Genomic DNA, 22,968 nt, shown 5'->3' on the forward strand with positions numbered 1-22,968 from the left:
CACATTCTTCACAGAGTGAGGTCCCAGCAGTGGTGTGATTACACAACGACAGTGGAAATTGTGAATTGAATGAAAGCTGTATAATTGGGGCCTATAGAGGCTGAAGATATCATTTTAAGATTGAGGTCTGGGAAATTACAAAAGAAGAATTCATGAACTGTTCAACTGTGACAAGAAAGTTGCTGATGAGAAATGCTGACATTGTTGACCTGTTGAACTGTGATTGAAAACAACATGTTTACACAGTCAAAGACTATAATTCTTTAGGTTAAGAAAGTCAAATACAATGGTTCCTTACGTTAAGAAGGAAAACCAGTATCTGTGAAAGAAGGACAACAACATCTGTCCAGAAAATGATGGAGTCAGCATGTTTTAGTTAGAAAAAACAAGTTGTAAGTCATTTACAACAATTTAGAACAACAACAGCAAGAAACTTCCTATATAAAAGACCTTTCTTACTATCCAAAAGTGTCAAACAGCAGGGTCTGGTTACCTGCCTCTTTCTCCAAGGGATGGAGATGGTATATTGGCAGAATGGCAGATTTGTAGGGAACGCGATCTGGTCCATGTTTGGTTCTCTTCTCCAGAAGACAAAAGAAGGGGATGGTAATGTAAGCATGTGGAGTGAATGTAAAATGTAATATCCCCTTTATTTGTGTAACAAATGCTACTAGCTTAGTCTCCATGTCTAATTTCTTTCTCTGTAAAGTACTCTGTCTCACTGGAAACAGATTGAAAGAACCTTTTAAATGTTTAAAAAGTATTCATGACAATGTCATCAAAATACAGCATAACGTACTAATAGAACTCATTTGGCGTTTATGTTTTTCCACAATAAAACACACTTGCCTTCTGATGACAGGGAACTGCAGGGTAGTAGTACTTCTTCATTTGATTCATTATGACCTCTAAAAATGATCAACATAGAAAAATAAGTTTTTTCAGATATAAATAAATTCTTCAGTTCAGCAGGCTACAATGGGAGACTAACAAAGATAAAAAGCATTTCTACATGTTGGAGAAGTGGATAAAAAGTGGCCTCATTGAATTAGGTTATCTCCATTGTTTCTGTTATAAGGAACTGAAGTGCACATTATACAGAGTTCAGTGCCAGTGTATGTACTACCATCACCTTGACATTTAAGAGTTACAGTTCTCTAGAGCACATTAAAAGGCATCTATCTTAAAAAAAGGTTTGGGGAGAGCAAGTAGACTTCAGAATCCACTGTGTACCCACAAATCAGTGTATTTATTATACTTACTGAACCCAACATATGTGTGTGTGTGGGGAGGGGGGGTCGTCTCAGGAAAAGACCAAACGTTATCCAGTAAGTCCGACATGAGGTGATGCAATAGAAAATATACTATTTTAATGCTTCAATGAAATATAATATCTCTTGCTAGACAGCAGTAAAACCAACGGTTAGCTTAGAAACTAGGATAGGCATCAAAATAGTGGGGCTCTAGCATACAAAGTGATTTCCATAGTAGGAAAGTTAGCAAGACAAAATTAAACTATGCTAAGCAATTAAAATATAAAAAGGAGAATAATGTCTTCCATTAGCAAGCCAAAGCTAATAACTAACAAATGCTTTTCTTCTTGTATTTTACTAGCTTGGGGACCCGGCAGTGCCCGGGTTATTTGAAAAAGCCATTGATTGTTTTTGGATGTTAGGTAATATAATTTAGTAATCTGTACTGCTATTTATTAGAAAAATGCTAGTCTTTGCTTTTGTATTGTATGAATGCTCCCATTAGAAACTGTATAAGAATGTGGGTGAACTAAAATTCACAGCTTCCAAGGGCAATCACCCTGAAACCCCGCCAGTATTAACAGTTGTCCATGCTGGGTCTGTGTGTCAAGTTTGGTCCAGATCCAATGTCAGCTGCTCTCAGTGCTTTCTGGATAAGGGTGAACGACAACTCCCAGAATTGAAGGACAATCACCACCAGATCCCCACCTGTATTCACAGTTGTCTATGTTAGGTCTGTGTGCCAAGTTTGGTCCAGATCTGTCATTGGCTGGATTCAGTGCTCTTTGGATAAAGGTGAACTACAATTCCCTGATTCCCATGGCAATCTTCCCAAAACACCTGCCAGTATGCAAAGTTGGTCATATTGGGTCTGTGTACCAAATGTGGTCCAGGTCTGTCATTGGCTGGGTTCAGTGTTCTTTGGATGCAGGTGAACTACAACTCCCAAAATCAAGGTCTATTCCCACAAACCCCTGCAGTATGTTCACTTGGTCATGGATCTTCTCTGTGCCAAGTTTGGTCCTAGTCCATTGTTGGTGGGGGTCAGTTTCTCTGTATACAGGTGAACTATAACTCCCTTAAATCAAGATCAATGTTGCCCAAACTTCTCCAGTATGCTCTGTTGATCGTGGGGAATCTGTGTGCTAAGTTTGGTCCAGATCCATCCTTCGTGTGGGTCCCAGTTGTTTGTGGAAGTTGGAGCTGAATAGAGTGAAGGTACTGCAAATCCCATCATACATGGTTCATCCTCCCCCAAACTATATCAGGACCTACAGTGGGTCATGTGGAGTCTGTTTGGTTAGATCCAAAGCAGGTGAAAGTACTGCGTCTCCCATCACCCATGGTCAATCCTCCGCAAATCTCACGAGGATGTAAAGTGGGTCATGCAGCATCTCTGTGACAAGTTTGGTCCAGGTCCATGATTACTGCGGATCGCAGTGGTCTGTGGGAGCTGAATAGGGTGACAGTATTGCAAATCCCATCATCCGTGGTCCATCTACCCCAAACTTCACCAGGGCGTGAGATGGGTCATGGGGGGTTTGTGTGCCAAGTTTGGTCAAGGTTTGTCATTCGTGGTGGTCGCAGTAGTCTCAGGGAGTGAAGGTACTGCAAATCCCATCATCTGTGGTCCATCCTTCCCCAAACTGCACCAGGATGTAAAGTGGGCCATGGGAGTTGTGCACCAACTTTGTCCTGATCCGTCATTGGTGGGAATCACTGTTGTCTGTGAGAGCCTAAGCAATTGAAAGTACTGCAAATCCCATCATCTGTGGCCCATCCTCCCCCAAACTGCAACAGGACGAAAAGTGGGTCATAGGGGTTATGTGTGCCAAGTTTGGTCCTGATCCGTCATTGGTGGGGCTCAGAGGGCTCATGGAATACAGGTTAACTATAACTCTCAGAGTTAAAGGTCAATCATCCCCAAAGTCCACCAGCATTCCCAGTTGGCCATGTTGAATTTGTGTGCCAAGTTTGGTCCAGATCTGTCACCAGATGGGTTCAGTGTTCTCTGAATATAGCTGAACTGTAACTCCTGGATGTCAAGGTCAATCATCCTCAAACCCTGCCAGTATGCAAATTTGACCATGTTGGGTCTATGTGCCAAGTTAATTTCAGATCCATCATTGATGGGGTTCAGAGTGCTCTTAGATTGTAGGTGAGCTATATAATCCAGTCACAACTCCTATAAATCATGGTGAATTCTCCCCAAACCTCTCTAGTATGCTCAGTTGCTGATAAATTCCTTTGTTTGCTGTGTGCCATAGAAAAGGGTAGGAAAGGGTTAAAGGGAGAGGCAGTGGGAAGGGTCATGCAAATGGAGAGAGAACGGAACACAGGGATGTGCTCGCTGTAACCTTCAATGTCCTGGGAGGGAGTGACTTGGTGGCTCTTCAGCACTGGGAACTATAGTTTGTTTATTGAGGCCCGAGCCATATACACACATATAGATTTATACTTTTATTATGTGTATAGATATAAATATAGATATCAGATATTCTGAATAACTTACAAAACAACTGTGTTGATTGACACAATATACTCCAGTTCTTTAATCCATGGATTTATGAAACTAAACCACTGACTTTTTAATGTTACAAACGAGCCATCTTTTGCTTTGAATTTATAGGAATTTGTGAATATTTTTTCTTTGCTTTGTAGCACTGGGGGGAGAAAATATATGTTAGTAAAACAAATAACAGATTGTTCATTATTAATCTATCAATTTTAAACATTGTTCTTCTTTATGTATTACACTGGTGAAATTGTATTTTTCTATCCTTAGGAATGTAAAGACTTCCTGTATCTATTTCAGATTTTAATATTAATATCAAAATACGTAGTATGATTTCTGTGACATTTTTACTCAGCAGAAGCACCTGTTTTGTGTATAGAGCCTCTGATGCAGTTCTATCCAGAATTATGCATCAACATAACTTCCTACATGAAACTAATCAAGATAACACCAATTTATTTTTTAATGCTATTTGTTTCTCAGTCTTGTACCCACTCAATACAGCTGGCTCCAAACTTAAAATGTTGATTCAACTATAGTGGGCAATACAATAAGTAAGTAACTGTGGAGTAACTGCTGCGTTATACCTGCTTTGTGTTTTTCAGTTAGATGACTGTGATCATCTTGGTGGAAGTATTCATAACAAGACGTTCCTAGAAGCTCCTGTGGCAAATATCCTAAAATTGCTGTGGCACTATAAATAAAAATAAACACACTACAGGTTTTAGCTGAAACTATTTTCTCTAAATTAGCAGCCTCATTTCAATAATTCCTAAAAGAGAAGATGCGTATCTTAAATGACAGATGTTTGGAATTTGAAATGAATGGTGCTTGGCATTTGAAATGAAACATTAGTAAAAATTTACATTTAAATACACACAGCTAAATCTAGGAGAGAAAAGCACATCACTTTTTTATTAGAGCACTACAGCACTGACACTATAAACCTCTAAACCTCAGAAGCAAGTTGATTCATCGTTTATACTTGTAACTTTTGCAAATTGATTATTTGATTCAAAATGAAAATGAAAAACATAAACATAAACATAAAAGAATAACCACCTCTCAATCAAGCAATTACTTCCTGTGCCTTGGGGACTCCAAAAAATTCTACAAAACAATGACAGCTTAATGAAAGCTGTCCAGAATACACACACTCAATACTGAAAAATCTTTGCTGAATTTAAGGGATGTTTTCATAAAATACTTCTTAAAAACAAGCAAAGATACTTACCGCTGGTCTACAAAAACAAATTTTCCATCCATGGCAAAGCGTGTTACAAACTCTGTTGGCTTGACCTTTATCTCATTGCTTTTTTGAGGAACAGTATAAGGATGTAATCGCCCAATTGCAACGAGACAGTTGAAGCTACTGCTGTCTTTTTCAGCATCATTTTCCTCTTCAACTCCCACCTCATTAGGAGGCCAGCTCTTCAAGTACCCCGTGCAATGAACAGTGAGGTACTTTTTGTGATCTAAATTAGTCAAAACACAAAGCAATTTTTCATTTTCTTCTTCAGAAACATCAGTTGCTCTTCTGCTTTGTGCTTACCTAAAAGGTAAGAGCCCTACACATCTATACATAAGATTGCAGTGTTAATTCATTTGGACTTATTTTTAAGCACTATTTGGGTTGAGCTTACCTGTAGAAGCGCACTTCTAATCATACAAAAGATTTGGGAAGGTAAGTCACAGGTGCTGGCAATTAAAAGATGTTCTCACATATAAGAAGAAAATTGAACAGTTTAGAGACTTTCCTATACAATATGTTTTGATTTCAAACATGATATAAATCATATTGAGCTAAATCATACAGACAAGGAAGTTCGGATTTTTTTTATTTAAAACTATACCTTTTTAGAGATTGCATTAACAGGTGTTTAGTTTAGTAGACTCACATAATTGTTGTTGGCCAATATTATTTAAACGGTATAACTATATACCTATATACCTATATATACACACACACATATATATAGATAGGGCCTCTCCACATTTGTCAGTACGAATTTTGCAGATTTCATGTTTCATAGATCTCATTAACAGGTTATCTCTACAAATACGGTCAATTTCCACCAGAGGTTAGCCATAGAATCATGCTGGAGGACCTAGGGATTCCTAGAGATAAATACCTTTAGGATCCTCTAGATCCTCTACTATAGTGGTTCTCAACTTGGGGTCCCCAGATGTTTTTGGCCTTCAATTCCCAGAAATCTTAACATCTGGTAAACTGGCCGGGATTTTTGGGAGTTGTAGGCCAAAAACATCTGGGGACCCCAGGTTGAGAACCACTGCTCTACTACAATTCTAGGGTTGTCGTCCAGTGGACATGGACCACAGAAAGCCACTGGCAGGCAAAGGGCCCTTCTACACAGCGGGTCCAATCCACTGTCCATGGTGTCCTTATGGGGACTCCCTCTGCCGTCTCAAAGATGGCAGGAAATCCCTACTGCCTAACTGTACCAAATGCAGTTCAGTGCCTCTTGACAACCACACTAAGGGTCTTCCCTTCACCCCATGTCATGGCTATCCTCAGCTACGACATGACACCGACTTTCTCCTGGTATCAGGCAGAGCACAACTGCACTAAGGGAGCTGGGAGAATGGAAAGCCACCCTCTCCCCTCAGTATTGGCACCAATGAGAAGGCAGGTAGCATGTCGCAGCTGGGGACAGCTGTGATACGGGTAGGGAGGATTGGGGGCAGTGAAGACAGTTGTGGTCAGTTCCAGTTAAGAACCAGCCTAACTGTCTTCTTTGTCCCTAAGTCAAAGAAAACCCAAATCAGGATTCAGGCTTTCCTCCGACTTAGCTGGGTTAAGCTTGATCAGCCCTGCCTGGTGTTAAACTATCGCAAGGCTGATTTTGATACACACTGACCTAAGTAGTCAGTGTATATGAGCCTGCAGAGATTCCTAGAGGTGTCCTCTCAAGTTAAAAAACAGCTACATGAAACAGATATTTTTTATGGAATATACATCATGATGAAGAAGATTGGAAGTCAAGAATTTTTTTACATATTCTTTTTTCTTTTTTGTTATCATTTTTTCTTTTCATTTTTCTTTTTCTCTTCCCTTTCCTTCCAAAGTTCCCCATTCTTCCCCATATTTTCTCTTTTTTATCTTAATAAAAACATCTAATAAAATTATTTTAAAAAATTATTTGCAGTTTTTCACTTTCATGGGGATCCTGTGCCCCTAACACCAATACTTGTGGAGGGCTGACTGAAATGCCATGTTGGTATGAAAGTAGCCTAACAAGTAAAAGGCATGGCTGAACTACTTCTCTATAAAACACGAACATTGGTAGGAGGTATTACCCTCCACAATGGGAACTTGTTTAAATACATAAACCTATGCCTGTAGTCTCAGTATAAATGCCTCATGGAAAATTGCTGATTCTGTAGATTGTTTTTAATCTATACAGCATGAAATGCACCTACACAAAATTTTTGTGAGAAGATAGATATTAAATTAGTTAAACAGAACAACCTTATACACAAGTGAGTCTCACTTGTTTAGGATGGTGCTTTAGTAATTCCCTTGCACTGTTTCAGCTGAAGTGGGAGACAGGTAAGAAGTGTAGATCAGATCTGAGTTTCACATCATCCAGTTTTATTGCCTATATATACTTTTAAGTAAGAGTTTACTTGAGGTACTGAAATTTTAAATTGTTACTGGTTGTGTTAATGAAACAGAAGTAGGATGTGCTTTGAAAATTACAAAAAAATCTACAGAAATCAATGTTCTGTTGAAAATGATTCAACCATACCTGCATGCAAAATGTGATTGAAGCCGCTGCTAATTTATTTATTACAACATTTATATCCCGCCTAATTGTACTTCAGGCATTGTCCCTGCTACACTTTTGGTAAAATGCCATTCATCTCCTATTCAGACTAAAAACTCTGTTCGCAAAATACCCGACCCACACCTATAAGTAATATATTATGCACAGGGTACAGTATACACAAATATCCAAATTAGTTCCCAATCATTCTTGGATGAGACTATATAACATGTATTTTCTTCAGAATTAAGCAGATGTATAGTACATGGCTATTGCTTTATCAAACATTTCAGATGATAAATTAATAATTTCAGATGATAAAAGCATTTCTTATATTTTTTCAGGTATTCTGAATGTAGATATTCAATTTATAGCTTTATAGTCTAATTTAACAAGGATAATTACGTATATTTTCAAACACAGCATGTACTGGATCTTAAACTGTCTGATGGTATTTTGTCTTCATCACAATTTAACCCACATAAAGGAATGTTCTTCAATAATACCTTTCTTTGTTGAGTTTGGCAGAGACTCATTTTCCACCTTGATGTTGTTTCTTGTACACTTTATTCGACAAAAAAATGAACGCCGAGCACCAGAATGTAGGCGAGAGGATCCTGCTTGAAAATCCGTGTGAACTTGCAAGCCCGCTGTTAAAATTAACAAGAGTGGAACACACAAAAAGCATCTTGTAAGTTATAAAGAACATTTTATATTAGTATTTTAACATGCTTTCATGACATTCTCTGATTGCATCAAAACATTTACCTCATGTGTCTATTCAATAAAATTTAAAATTAAAGTTATTAAAATTAAATAAATGGTTGACAGATTTGGTTGTGAAGAATGAGGAGATACTTTACAGCTGCTACAGTCAATTTGAAACACAACAAAGTATACTTTAACTGGAACTTAACACTGGTCATGTTTTTCATTTCATAGAATGATTAAAAAAGTTCTAACAATATTCACACAAAAACTAGTTATTAAGCACATAATAGAAATACATTAAAGTTATATTACAACTAACACTAATATGGTATTGAAGTATTTTATCCTATGTTGAACTACACCAGGTATTTTTAACAGAAAAGATGTATCGAGTGTGTCTGACACATACAAGGTTTTGGCACACACAAAATGACTTTAGCATTTTGCATCTGTATTGTTTAAAATAATGCAAGAAACACTACTTGAGGCCTCCAAGAGCAAAAAACAATATTTTCATGGGTAAAAGGTCCCCCAATTTTGGGGGAGATTGTGTGATGTATTAGGGACCACAAAATAGGACCATGGAGAGAATTCTACACATCCTGATCTGAAACGAATGGGAGTACTTCTGAATTCTGTCAAAGTACTGTATAAGCAAACATTCATGGATTTGGTCACACAATCAAAACATGTCGCCATATACAGAAATGCATCAACTAAGATAAATCACAACACCCACACATTTTTTTGGTGAAGACTTACTTTTAGTATCTATTAGTTTCTCTCTTGGCAAAGCATCTGAAGCTGAAAGTTGCTCCTTGACTTTGGCAACATCCTTTGGATGCAAATAGTCAAAAAGACTTTGGCCTATCAAACTGGCCTGATGGAACACAAAACATTATTAGATATAAGCTGTGTATCCTGGAAGCATTTCTTTCCTCAGGCTGCCCTGAGTCCCCTTCGGGGTGAGAAAGGTGGGATACAAGTATGGGAAATATTTCCTATACATAACATACAACATTTTGAAGGCCTTCACTAAGCATTTCATTTTTTCTTTTCTTTCAAAGTACTTCTATGCATGTTTGGTTGTTTACAAATGAGATTTTAATAGCGGTATGTTTAAAAGTGCACATCAGATATTTTTATACTACACCATAGAACACAGACTAGAGGTAGGTAAAGGTTTTCCCTTGACATTAAGTCTAGTCATGTCTGACTCTGGAGGGTTGGTGTGCTCCATTTCTAAGCCGAAGAGCCAGCATTGTCTGTAGACATCTCCAAGATCATGTGGCCAGCATGACTACATGGAGTGCCGTTACCTTCCCGCCAGAGCGGTACCTATTGATCTACTCACATTTGCATGTTTTCAAACTGCTAGGTTGGTAGAAGCTGGGTTTAATAGCGAGAGCTCACCCCGCTCCCTGGATTTGAACCACTGCCTTTCGATTAGCAAATTCAGCAGCTCAGCGGGTTAAACCGCTGCACCACCAGGGGCTCTGAGCACAGAATACAATGTAACAAAGTAAAACTGAGTGAATTTTCATATTGTACATAATTTCATTGTCATTCCTTCTGTATTTCAGACCAAATAGGTGAGGTTTATTCTTAAACACTAATAAACACCAATTGGGGTTTTTTTTTAAAAAAAGAGGGAGGCTTCTGACATGCAACGATAGACTGATATACACTAGAAAAAGATATTCCATTACAAATGTCTATATACTATATATTGATTTTTCATATTTTATTACTTCAAAAATGGATTTTTAATAAAGAATATAACAAAAGAAGATTTTTCAACATAACATCACGTACTGGGTCATAATGCAGTATTGCAGAAACAGATTCTGAAACAAATAGGATTCTCCCTCTGTCACATCCAACCACAAAGAGAAACCCATCTGCAGCCTGAAAATTAAGAAATATAAAATAATTATTATATTGATTAGGAATACAAGTAACTAGACATAAGAATAAGAGCTTGTGCACATATACGAAAGTTTATAACATTGATTTACTTTTAAGTATTCAGTTTACATAAATGAACTGAAAATTCTGCCAATGCTACAAACATTTAAATATCAGAAGGTACAGATTGGGCCCCAAAATCATTTTCTTTATCATAAAGTTCTTCTTTTCAAGGAAAAAATGTTTGGATCAGACCCGGATGCCTAAATGGTTCCATAATCCAACATCAACCCACCTTTACGGTAACCATTTTCAGCAGCCTTTCTCAAGAGTTTAAGAGAAGGACCCCCCCAAAATTTTGTCTTGATGTAGGAGAACTTAAATTGAAGAAATTTTTCCAAAAAATCTTTGTCTGATTACTACTTTAAATAAAATCTGATCAACCACTAAACACAGACATACTCTCTTTCAACTTGCCTAGGTTTTTATTGAGGTCACAAATGTTTCTTGAGCAAAACAAAGATTTTAATCTTTAATTAACTGTGTGATTCATAAAAGTCTGACTTTTATCATCCCAAAATAGCAAACCATCCAATAAGTTAGCTTACTATATATTGATGACATTGCCACCCTATTTTTGTTTTCTCTAATAGGCCCACCCAACACAGGTAGCAGATCAGTAGCTATGATAGGTTATGTAAATTCTGAAGTCTTAACGTTGATGGAGACTTTACATGGCATATGTTATCAGGAATATTCACAGAACTGTGATTCTTCTTTTCTAAAAATGTCTATAAATATTGCAGAGTCTTCACTTTGACACATTTTTATGCTCTACTGTCAGTCTATTATTATTATTATTATTATTATTATTATTATTATTATTATTATTATTATTATTCCCCACCACCATTGCCCAAAAGGACTCAGAGCCGCTAACATGAGGAACCAAGCCCAGTAAACAATAGAGTTTATCAACTAAAAACACAGTTAAAAAACATAACATATAACAATCTAATTAACCAATTAAAAACAGCAGGGTATCATTAAAATATATCAGAAGCAAACCTCAATAGCCAGTAACCAGGAATATGGTGAGCATAAGCAGAAATTACATAGGGCTGGGCATGGACTTGTGCAAAAGAAGACTATAGGGTCAGGGCTGGGGGTAAAGTGCTGAGTACAATCTATTGGCCAATTAGGGCTGGGTGTTCATGAACAGGGGCCTAACCATCATCAAATGCACACTGGAACATCCAGGTTTTCAGGTCCCTGCAGAAGGCAGTCAGAGTGATGGCTAGCCTAATCTCCCTGGGGAGGGAACTCCAGAGCCGGGGGGCCACCACCGAGAAGGTCCTCTCTCTTGCCCCCAACCGTGCTTGTGATGGTGGCGGAAGCTAGAGAGAGGCCTCCCCAGCAGATCTTAGGGCCCGCACCGGTTCATGGTGGAAAATGCAGTTGCGAAAATAGGCAGGACCTGAACCGTTTAGACGCTTTGCAGGTGATAACCTGCACTTTGACCAGAAACTTATCGGCAGCCAGTGGAGCTGCTGTTATAGGGGTGTCGTCCACTCCCTATAATTATCTCCAGTTAGCAACCTGGCTAACCACTATCCCAAAAATCCACAGAATACAGCCATGACAGCTAATGTTGCATCAAAATGCCACAATTATATGAAAGGAGCCCGCCATTCTCTGGAGTACAAGTTAATTATTTTGTGCAAATCTACAATGAAAATACACTGCAAAATTTAAAATAGTGCAATATAGGCTTGTGGAGAAAAATCATGTGAATAAACATACTGATAAAATATTTACATGTAAGTTGCAAGGAACTTTCTGTGACATATATTTGCAGCACTCAGAATATTTCCTAAGCTGTTATAAACAGTATGATGGTTTGTGTTTAACTAGAACAATCTATGATTCAAAATCAGCAAGATCCTTCCTATGCCCCTTTGTGCTTACACACACATTTCAAAGGGGTGGTGATGGTTCACATAAAAATTCATTTTTTAATATTGCCAACGTATCATCTATTCTATCGCTTTAAATAAGCTATCTTGCAGGTTTTGTGCAAAAAACCCAAAAAAAAAAAACCCAATTACGCATTCCTGAAGGAAAAATGGCATGATGTTTTAATTTACTTGCCTTAAGGATTAAATGCTGGAGTTCACTGTCTTGTAAAAATGAAGGCTTATAGCGGATTTCTGAGTAAGAACTATTGGAACCTGCAAAATAAAAAGTTGCATGGAGCTATTACAGATCAAATTTAAAAAGTCTATGATGTAAAATGCAATTGAAAGAGCAAGGAAATGGAGAATGTTCAAAGCAGGCATCTTCAACCTGCAGCTCTCCGGATGTTTTGGACTTCAGCTCTCAAAATTCCTGATCATTTAACAAGCTGGCTAAGGCTTCTGGGAGTTGGAGGTACAAACATCTGGGGGGCTGCAGGTTGAAGAAACCTAATTTAAGGCATCATTTTACTAGTATACGGGTCACTCCATGCCATGTAGTCTAAACCTTCCCACCATCATGGCTCCAATTTTGTTCAAATTTAGCTGCAGCACCAGTCAAGTGTTAAACTACATTTCCCAAACATTTGAATTCTCTAACTGCAATCATTGCTGATCTAGACCCCCTTTACTGAAGGGTAGTCAGTCAGTGTGCACACAACATTTAAGAAAATGCCGTTTTTAATAAAATAGAAATTAAATGTGTAAGAATGGTCAATAAATTGAAATCCTTTCAGTTTTTTCTGCTGATTCAGATGAAATTAATTTTAACATTATGGATGCAAAATCCAGTTAAACAAGTTGACTCAAAGTGTGCATTAAAATGTGTCGCAACAAATTTTGACTAATGTTCAGACTGCAACAATTTCCATGCAAACGAAGATACAGACTTGAAATTTTGACCAAGCATTATGCTTGTGCTGGACATAATACTGCCACATTTGCAACTATCCAGCATCTATAACCGCCCTGCAGGATTTCTTCAATGACCCATAGAACTGAGATGGTTGAGTACTTAGCAAATTGGAAATAAAATGGAGTCAATTAAATACAAGCTAGGGGCTTCTAACATACTCAAAGGATGCAATGGATATGCCGAATGTTATGAGTTTGTTAGAGAAAAGGATTTTATAACCTCTCATCCCGTGTCCCAAGAGCTTGCAAGATTTCTGACTATACAGAATAGAAAAGACCCCACATTTTACAGCAAAACAAAAACAAAAACCTAAAATGGAGGGATAAGTTTGGGGAATGCATATAGTGTGGCAACAATATTTTTCCTTCTTGCATTATATAGAAATGTTTCTGCAGAAAAAGAAACAATGTATATATTCTATAAGCTGGTACCATCATCTTGCCAATACTACTATATAAAATTGTCAGGTTTATGCTGGGAACCCCAAAGCTAAACTTCCAGACACTGAACCCTCCCATATGCACTCCAGCAAGGTCATGCTGTGGTTATATTGCTATACAGAATACTTGTTTTTATAAACCCAGCATTGTCCTCTCAAAGTGGCAACAGCTCTTATTGGATCTCAGACAGAGGTCTTTCCCAGAACTGCCTAAATCAGTCAACTCTGATTCAGGATCCATACATAACCAAAGCATACGTCCAACTAGCAAATCCTTTCTATACCAAAAAAAGTACATCTATTTTGAAATTGTGTCTAGTTTACTGGAGCAGTAAGATTTATACAGATCACTCTGCACTCATGTAATAGATGAAAGGACATATTAGTATTCACGCAAAACAAGTTCTTTGACATCAGCTTCTTTTTACTCACTTTTCAATGACTTTAAATGTTGCACAGTCATTCTTAATACTGTAAGTTTGTCTAGCTTACGCGCCACAGGATTGCACTGAGGTATCATGGCAGATAATTCTTCTATCAGATTATTCATTTTGTCTCTCCTTCTTTTCTCTGTTTGGCTATGAGCCTCTCTAGAGAAAATATAAAAGATATAACTTAAGACTTTCCAGTATGAGCCTCTCTAGAGAAAATATAAGAGATATAACTTAAGACTTTCCAGTATAAGTTAGTTTCTGAAATGCAGAGTACTGATTTTTAGGTAAGAAATTAAGTTAAAGAATGTTTTGTAATGCTTTGTATCACACTCAAAGCAACCATTAATATGAAGCAATGAAAAAAATGTGCTAAGGTAAAAATCAAAACATACCACCGAAATAGCATAAATCAGGGGTCCCCAAACTAAGGCCCTCCAAGGTCATTTACCTGGCCCCCGTCCTCAGTTTTAGACTTAGGCTCACCCAAAGTCTGAAATGACTTGAAGGCACACAACAACAACAATCCTAATTAATTTGACTATCTCATTGGCCAGAAGCAGGCCCACACTTGCGATTGAAATCCTGATAGCTTTATGTTGGTTAATTTTTTAAAAATATATATTGTATTGTTCTTTCATTGTTGTTGTTTTTGCACTACAAATAAGACATGTGCAGTGTACATAGGAATTTGTTAGTTTTTTTTTTTCAAATGATAATTCGGCCCCTCACCACTCACTTAAAAAGTTTGAGGACCCTTGGCATAAATAATCTAAACTATTACCAACCATATATACATGTATTAGGGAGCCCTCAGTGGTGCAACGGATTAAATAGCTGAGCTGCTGAACTTGCTGAAAGATCGATGGTTAGAATCCGAGGAGCTGAGTGAGCTCCCACCATTAGCTCCAGCTTCTGCCAACCTAACAGTTCGAAAACATGCAAATAGGTACCGCTCCAGCAGAAAGGTAACGGCACTCCTTGCAGTCATGCTGGCCACATGACCTTGGAAGTGCCTACAGACAACACCAGCTATTTGGCTTAGAAATGGAGATGAGCACCAACCCCCAGAGTCAGACAGGACTCAACTTAATGTCAGGGGAAAACCTTTATTTTACCTATACATGTATTAGAAACCTTATATACAAGTATTTACTACTACTACTACTACTACTACTACTACCGTGTTTCCCCGAAAATAAGACAGTGTCTTATATTAATTTTTGCTCCCAAAGATGCGCTAGGTCTTATTTTCAGGTGATGTCTTATTTTTCCATGAAGAAGAATTCACATTTATTGTTGAACAAAAAAAATGAACATTTATTATATGCTGTACAGTAGTTGTCATCACAAACCAGCATAACCAAACAAACTGAATCTTATCAAGAATTTCTTATTACTGCCATTATTTCCATGTACAACAATCTATAGTACGTACATTTACCGATCCTGCATGCTCTAGTGTTCTGTTTGGCAGGCATGCTTCCAAAAAAAAAACTTTGCTAGTAGGTCTTACTTTCGGGGGATGCCTTATATTTAGCAATTCAGCAAAACCTCTACTAGGTCTTATTTTCTGGGGATGTCTTATTTTTGGGGAAACAGGGTATATACTTTTAAAATGCAATATTCTTCAAAGACGTTTCAACTGGTTTTTTGCCTGAAATATTTGCGCATGGTTTTCTTATATTTCAATCCAGAAATACCAGAGCAAAAAAGTACATCTATTTTGCAACTGTGTCTAGCTTTAAAAATGAACACAAACTGGCCTAACATATAATTATTAAGTCAGTTTTAGACTATGCCCAATATTTATAAATGTATGTTTTAATGTAGCTTATTCCTATCCTACTGTAGATTGTATTTTTAAAGTCAAAAAGAAATTAAGTCATAGGTTTATCACTTATCCTTGTGATCCCCAACACAATGCATATGGGTACAATGGCATTTGAAGAAGCCTGTGGGGGATCCATGAGACTCTCTGCCTCTTCTTCTGACTTGGGCTTTATGTTTACTGCTGTTAATGTCTTGATGAGTGTTTCATAGGAGAGTCAGCCACCAGTAAAAACAGTGAAGATGTCCACCTGGAATCATTTGTTTCTTGACTGAGCAGGCGAGGAAACCAGGAAGTCAGGAGGAGAAAACCCAGCGAAAACCCACCCTGTTGGGAGTCTGGATATCTGGATATCCCTGGTGACTCTCTCAGTTCTGCAAAAGAATCCTGAACATCTTCATCAACACATACCCCTTTTCTGAGAGTAAGGGAGTGATTGATTCCTGAGAACCCCATCACCTATTGGTGCTGGCATAGGGCAAGTATACGGGAAGCTTGTCTCAAGATGGGAAATTGCAAGCAACTAGAGCACTGAAAGGCGTGAGAGGTTGAACTGTTATTCTGGCTAGGCGATTCTCTAAGAAATGCGAACAAGTGAACTCTACAGATGTGACTGTTAGAAGCATACTATGAGCATGTGTGAGCATTGACCTGCAGCTCCATATTCTAATGTGTCTCACTCCCTCTCTGTTTGTAGGTTTAGTGATCTTGTCTTCCCCACACTACACTCTACACTCACACACATATATATGCATATACAATAGAGTCTCACCTATCCAAGCTAAACGGCCGGCAGAAGCTTGGATAAGCGAATATCTTGGATAATAAGGATTAAGGAAAAGCCTATTAAACATCAAATCAAAACATGTTTTACAACAGATTTGACAGGAAAAGCAGTTCAATACGCAGTAATGTTATGTTGTAATTACTGTATTTATGAATTTAGCACCAAAATATCATGATATATTGAAAACATTGACTACAAAAATGGCTTGGATAATTCAGAGGCTTGGATAAGCGAGGCTTGGATAAGTGAGACTCTACTGTATATACAGACACACATTGCTGGACCTATGTCAGTGACAGGCAAAACAAAGACAAGAGAAGAATTAAAAAAAAGGTAAGACAAAAAAAAAAAGAAATATATAGCCAGCTCTCCATATTCACTGGGATTACAGATGCAGGACTCTTCTGAAAGTGGAAAATGTGAATAAAAAATGCTATTTTTTACCTGATGGAACAACTCTCTAGGGAACTTTAGGTTCTCTAGCATAATTCCATGGCCAAGCTCAACCAAAGAGTGACTATAAAATTACACTGGGGGTTCTAACCATTTCCAGGGGTGTGTTCTCTAGAAATCTTTAGATCTCCCAGTGCAACTTCCCCTAGAAGTAGATCACAGTCACATGAAGGACCTAGACATTCTTAGAGAGAACATTTTAATAAATTCCCCAAATAATAAAAACACATAAATCAAGCCCACAAATTAATCTTTTTTACAAAACAGTACTAATGAAAAAATAGTGGAAGATTTTTTAGGGCTGTGAGAGCTGCGGTTAAAGAACTAAAATCAGAGAGAGATGGCGAGAAGACAGCCTTTTCTTCTGCAAAGATAGAAACTGAAGAACACACATATATTAAATAGGCTAATACTAAGTAATACTAAGGCAGACATCTTGGTCTTGTGATCTGAAGTCTTTTCTGTAAACTGGAAACTCAGCTGTGATTCCATTGTCATTTTATTGTAATTTTGATTTTACAAATAGTATTTTTTCTGCCCATACAGTTACTCAATACATATGTTTTAACTTCACATAGCTCTGTATATTATTGATAATTCAGCTTTTGGAGTGCATTCTAAGAAATTGTCTATGATTTCTTTAATCTCTGATACTTATTATTTTACTTTTCTTTACAATATCATCTTAAAGTGACAACACTGTACATCCAATATTTTCCTAAATATATGCTGTATCTTAATATTTAATCATAGATTTTTTTTCTTAGTTGTTACATTCTAAATGATGTACTGTGACACATTTTGGATGGCCACATGTAATATCCAAAGGCAAAATATGACATTAGGCTTAATAGAAAAAGAATTATTACTATTATTACTATTATTATTATTATTATTATTATTATTATTATTATTATTATTATTATTATTTATACCCCGCTTTATCTCTCCAAAGGAAAGATGAAGCTTGGGAAATTAATTAAACTTCTCAAGCTACAGGTGTAGGCCAGGATCCAACACTGTACAAAATTGGCAACACAGACTTCTTCCTGCAAACCCAAGCCCTAGTCTTGCTCTAGAAAAAGCTGTTTGTACCACAAAACGTTACTGGATGAAGAAAGTGGGAAGAAAGTTTTGATTCCACCAGTATTGGATATTAACATTACCTGCATATTCTTGCTTGCTGAAAAAGGAATTGGCACTGCACTATCGCAGTGTAGTGTTTGTGGTCATTGCAAAGTAAGCAGAAAAACATTTTTAATATATGGACTGTCTGCTCTAGATCAATTCAGTGGAACCCAGCCTAAGTCCAAATCTACCAAACTGCCTTGTGAAGCTGCTAGAGAAATATTGCATGGAGCTATAAAAATCTGTTCCTGTCCTATAATGCTGAGGAATAAACATTATTATGTACTGTGAGGGGTTTCCCCGGATTCTATCTGAGCAAAGTCAGGATCCCTGGAGATCATCTAAACTAGTTGCTATAGATAATTTTAAATCTTAATAACCAGTAACTTACTGAGAAGTTACTGATGCATCACATGGATTTCCTCTACTTCTCTCTCTGCAGAGATTTCCCTCTTCTTCACTTGGGAGAAGAGAAGCTCACACACACGTATTCATGCACTTGGAATCAAGCAAAGGCACACAAAAGTGTTGAAAGCAGGAGATCTTTTAAAGAAAAGCATTAGTAAAATGATATCTTTTACATGAACACTCTTCCTTCAGGCACAACTGGAGAAGTTAAAAAGTTACAAAAGCTGGGATTAAGGGAGACATAATACCTAAGCATGTCCTATTCCACTTACAATTAATGTTTTGAGCCTGTGGAAGTTAATGGGGCTGGAAGTCTGGGCTTCTAGCCGAGATTCTATTACACTCCCCCAGGTGAGACAGGACTCCCCAATCCTTTGTATCCCTCTTTCTTTACTTTGTTATGTGGTCCCCTTCGGGTTTATAACTTTTTCTCAGGAGTCTATGGAGGTTTGGCAGTCCGCCAGTCTCATTTGGCCATGGCCGTGTATGAGCTCTTGATGCTCTTTTGTGATCTTGACTTTAATAAATGTAACTTAAACCGCAGAGTTCATTAACCTTCTGATTACCTGGATGACAGACTACATATTCCTATGGGCTAAGTTGCTCAGATAATGAGAAAGCCTATTATCACATATAAGAGCATTATATTAATGTTTCATGAATGTGAGGTGTTCAGTGATCACAATCAAAATGAAACTAAGCACTTAAGCCTGATTTTAGAAGGAGACAGGTGTAGATCTTCAACTACTTGGATCACACCCTATGCCATTATGTATATATTATACACACATATGTAGAAATGCCTATTTAAGAGTATGACACCTGATACAGGTTAAGGATCCGTTATCTGGAATTTTGAAATCTGAAATACTCCATCTGACATTTTCCACATGGGTGGCAGAGATGGTGACAGTTTTGGTTTCTGATGGTTCAATGTCAAACTGTGTTTCATGCACTGTGCATAAAATAATCTTCAAGCTATGTATATAATGTGTATATTAAACATAATGTTAGATTTAAAATTTTTGGCTATTTGTATAAGGTCTATACGAAACAAATTTCATGTTTAGATTTGGGTCCCCTCTCTAAGATCTCATTACGTTTGTACGTGCAAATAAGGTATCAAAAATCCAATACACTTCTGGACCCAAGTATTTCAGATAAGGAATACTCAACCTGTATTTTAAATGGATTTCTTTTTTCATAAAGTGATTTTCCCAAGTTGCAGTACCTGAAATATTTAATTTTTACATGATCTTCATCTTCACTCCTAATGGAAAGAAGGATTAAAATTAAATAAAATTATAATAAAATATTACAATTAGGTGTTTTATCTGGTAAAATATACAATTGCACAATACTAGTATTATTGAAAACTGTTCCAAAAGTTACACAACTAAAGAAAGCGATTTGTGGTAGCTAATAGCTTATATGTCAATAGAATGCTAAATATGGTATACTCTGGGTATTTCTCTGGACTTCAAAGGAGATGTCCAAGGTGCTGAACCCTATTTTCAAAGTGTCATCAGGACTCTAGATTTAGCCTTTAAAGTCTTAGCCCACAGTAGATTCACCTCTCTACCCATATAGCAGCAGCTATCATGGTAAACCAATCAGTTCCACAAGGCAGGCCTACTCCCCCTCCCTAAAGTGGTAGGGAATTAAATTATTTGCCCCATAATTGTATACACATGTAAATTAACACACAGAGGAGGGGAGTATAAGAATAACATAATGAATTCATTGCAAAGCTTCAAATCTAATATCAAGATTTAAAAAGTCACACAATCTCCAACTATATCTATAAACACAAACATCATTTTTACCAACACTTTCTAAACATGGTATTGTAATTTATCTATTATATTTATTTTGCGTGCATGAAGCATTATACCTGCTCTGGAGATCATCAATATCAATGTCACATGCATACCTAGAGAAAGAGAATTTAAACTAATCAGCAGACATTCAAACAGAGAACAAAGTATCATTATAATAAAAAATAAATTAGGGCAACTTCTCATGCTACTGATTTTACAGATGAAACCTAGAAACAGACGAAGTCACACAAAAGTCCTCTTTATAGCCTGAATGTTGGCTATAGGGTTTAGTAGATGATGGAATTCTAATGATGCAATTATGTATATGTGCCTACAAGTTGCCCACTGACTTACAGAGAACCTATGCATTTAATAGGCTTTTCTTAGGCAGGGAACATTCAAGTTTTGCCAGTTTCTTCCTCTGAAATACAACCCAGCGCACCTGGCATTAACTGTCAGTCTCCCATCCAAGTGCTAATCCAGCTTAGATCTAGTGCTTTAGTGTATTTAAGCACTTACAATTTCAAAACCCTTATTCTTTGTCATTATTTAAGGAAATAACATGGTACCAAAGCCTAAGCAATTGCCTAGCAGGCATTACGCTGTGAGACAGTCAGGATGGTATAGTAATTTAAGTTTAGGACTAAAGAAGACTAGGATTCGAATCCCTACTTAGCCATGGGGTGCATAGGATAACCCTTGATCAATAATATGCTGTAATTCATTTGGGTCTGCCTCTGGGTTTGTCAGAAAACCTTAACAGACTTGTTTCAATCTTCCACTGGAGACAAAAGCAAATTTGACATTTTTTCCTTGCTCAATTTGAAAGCTGGAGAAGCATTAAACCAAGTTAAAATTAAAATGCTCCAATTAATATACATCTCCTATTATTTAATATGCCATCCATATTATAAATTTTATTTTAAAACAAGTTGAAAGCTGATGTGAATTCTTACAATGCAATACAACAACAACTTGTGTAAATGTTATTGACACCAAACAACTACTCAAAGAAGAAAGTTTCCAAACACTTCTAGAAAATGCTCATGACATTGTCATCATAAGCATCTTCTCCTATAACCAGATTTGTTTTCCCAGACAAGCTGATAATATAATAAAGAGGGCATGCACTAAAGTCTCAACATAAATGGGCCTACAGGACATTGGATAAGCCAAAATGTTGGATAATAAGGAGGGATTAAGGAAAAACCTATTAATGTCAAATTATGTTATGAATTTACAAATTAAGCGCCAAAACATCATGTTTTACAACAAATCAATAGAAAAAGCAGTTCCATATGTGGTAACGTTATGTAGTAATTACCGTATTTAAAAATTTTGCACCAAAATATCGCAATGTATTGAAAACACTGACTACAAAAACATTGACTACTAAAAATTGACTACAAATAAAGACAGAATTGCATAAAATGAACTTATAGTAACAACTTTGCTGGAAGTTAAATCTGCAAAAAGTTCAGTCCTGTGAAGATTTTTTAAAATCTGTGATCCTCATCTGCCTAGAGAAAAAGCTGTAGATCTGGGTGGGAGGCAGACTGCGTTTGATAATACAGAATGTTGGATGAGCAAAGGTTGCATAAGCAAGACTCTTCTGTATTAGGAAATGTGTTTTTGAGAATGTATACTGAACAGAATGGTTTAGAAATAAGGATCTACACAGATACTATCTCATAAGAATCTGGATATGTTTTTAATCACAACTTGTTTCTTAGTGGGAAAAGGGATCCTTAGGAAATGATATCTTTTGCATTTGTCGCACCAGAAAAAAAATCCTCCTGGTGCCAAATCACAGGGCTTCTAGGTTCTGGAAAAGACATGTCCCATTCCTCCATGATAAAAAAGCAATCCTTCTGAATTAAATCCTCTCTGTTTTATTTACTAAGTATATTATTTCTACCCTGTTGCGTTGATATCACTACAAAGTTAAGTAGAAGGTAATACAAAGTGACAAAAGGGGGAAATGAGGACAGATTGAAGGGGCAGAGAATATGAAAAATATATAGACATCCCAGTCACTTACTGTTGAAATAATAATGCCACTCCTGGCCCTAAACATTGATGTTTCTGTAAATGCATATGACCATTGGTCGGAGCATTAATAAAGTGATTGATTGATTGAACCCAAGGGACTCAAAAACACAATTGCTTCCCAACTCCCTTGAAGATAGTGCTGAGGGCTTTTATTTCAAAATATTTTTTAACGTTTTAGAAGTTGAGTGTAACCGAGCAGTTGTTTTCACCAACCGTTAGGTAACCAATGTGGTCTCCTGACCTCCAAGAGATGCCTGCTTATGATTTAGAACCAGGTTTCTTATTGATCGATCTGAAGGCATTTAGCTATGCTGGAAAGTACCGCAAAACACAGCTAAAAGATATGCTTTTAAGTATTTAAATACATCACAAAAGTGTTTGGGAACAGAAAAGTCTACAGGTAGTCCCGATTTACAAACACCCAACTTACAGACAACTTATAGCTAAGAATGGGGGTGATACAACAGGAAATGAGAGAAAACTACCCCTCAAAACGGAAATTCACTCTTGAAA

General features: G+C 37.0%; 1 protein-coding gene across 5 annotated transcripts in view; it reads right to left on the reverse strand.

Moving 5' to 3' along the window:
• bmal2 (basic helix-loop-helix ARNT like 2) overlaps positions 1-22,968 on the reverse strand; it is a 41,997-nt gene that overhangs the window by 7,067 nt on the left and 11,962 nt on the right. Inside the window, exons 3-13 of one of the 5 annotated variants that reach the window (XM_062981765.1) lie at positions 20,478-20,516; positions 19,815-19,853; positions 13,978-14,135; positions 12,327-12,406; positions 10,083-10,175; positions 9,030-9,147; positions 8,063-8,206; positions 5,003-5,243; positions 4,356-4,462; positions 3,766-3,916; positions 850-908 (exon numbers count right to left, since the gene is read on the reverse strand). In XM_062981765.1, the coding sequence (XP_062837835.1) occupies positions 850-908; positions 3,766-3,916; positions 4,356-4,462; positions 5,003-5,243; positions 8,063-8,206; positions 9,030-9,147; positions 10,083-10,175; positions 12,327-12,406; positions 13,978-14,135; positions 19,815-19,853; positions 20,478-20,516 (1,229 nt within the window). The other 4 variants (XM_062981766.1, XM_062981769.1, XM_008111490.3 and 1 more) reach the window with 4 other exon arrangements.

The sequence above is a fragment of the Anolis carolinensis genome, chromosome 5, assembly GCF_035594765.1.
Source record: "Anolis carolinensis isolate JA03-04 chromosome 5, rAnoCar3.1.pri, whole genome shotgun sequence".
NCBI classification, from domain to species: Eukaryota; Metazoa; Chordata; class Lepidosauria; order Squamata; family Dactyloidae; genus Anolis; species Anolis carolinensis.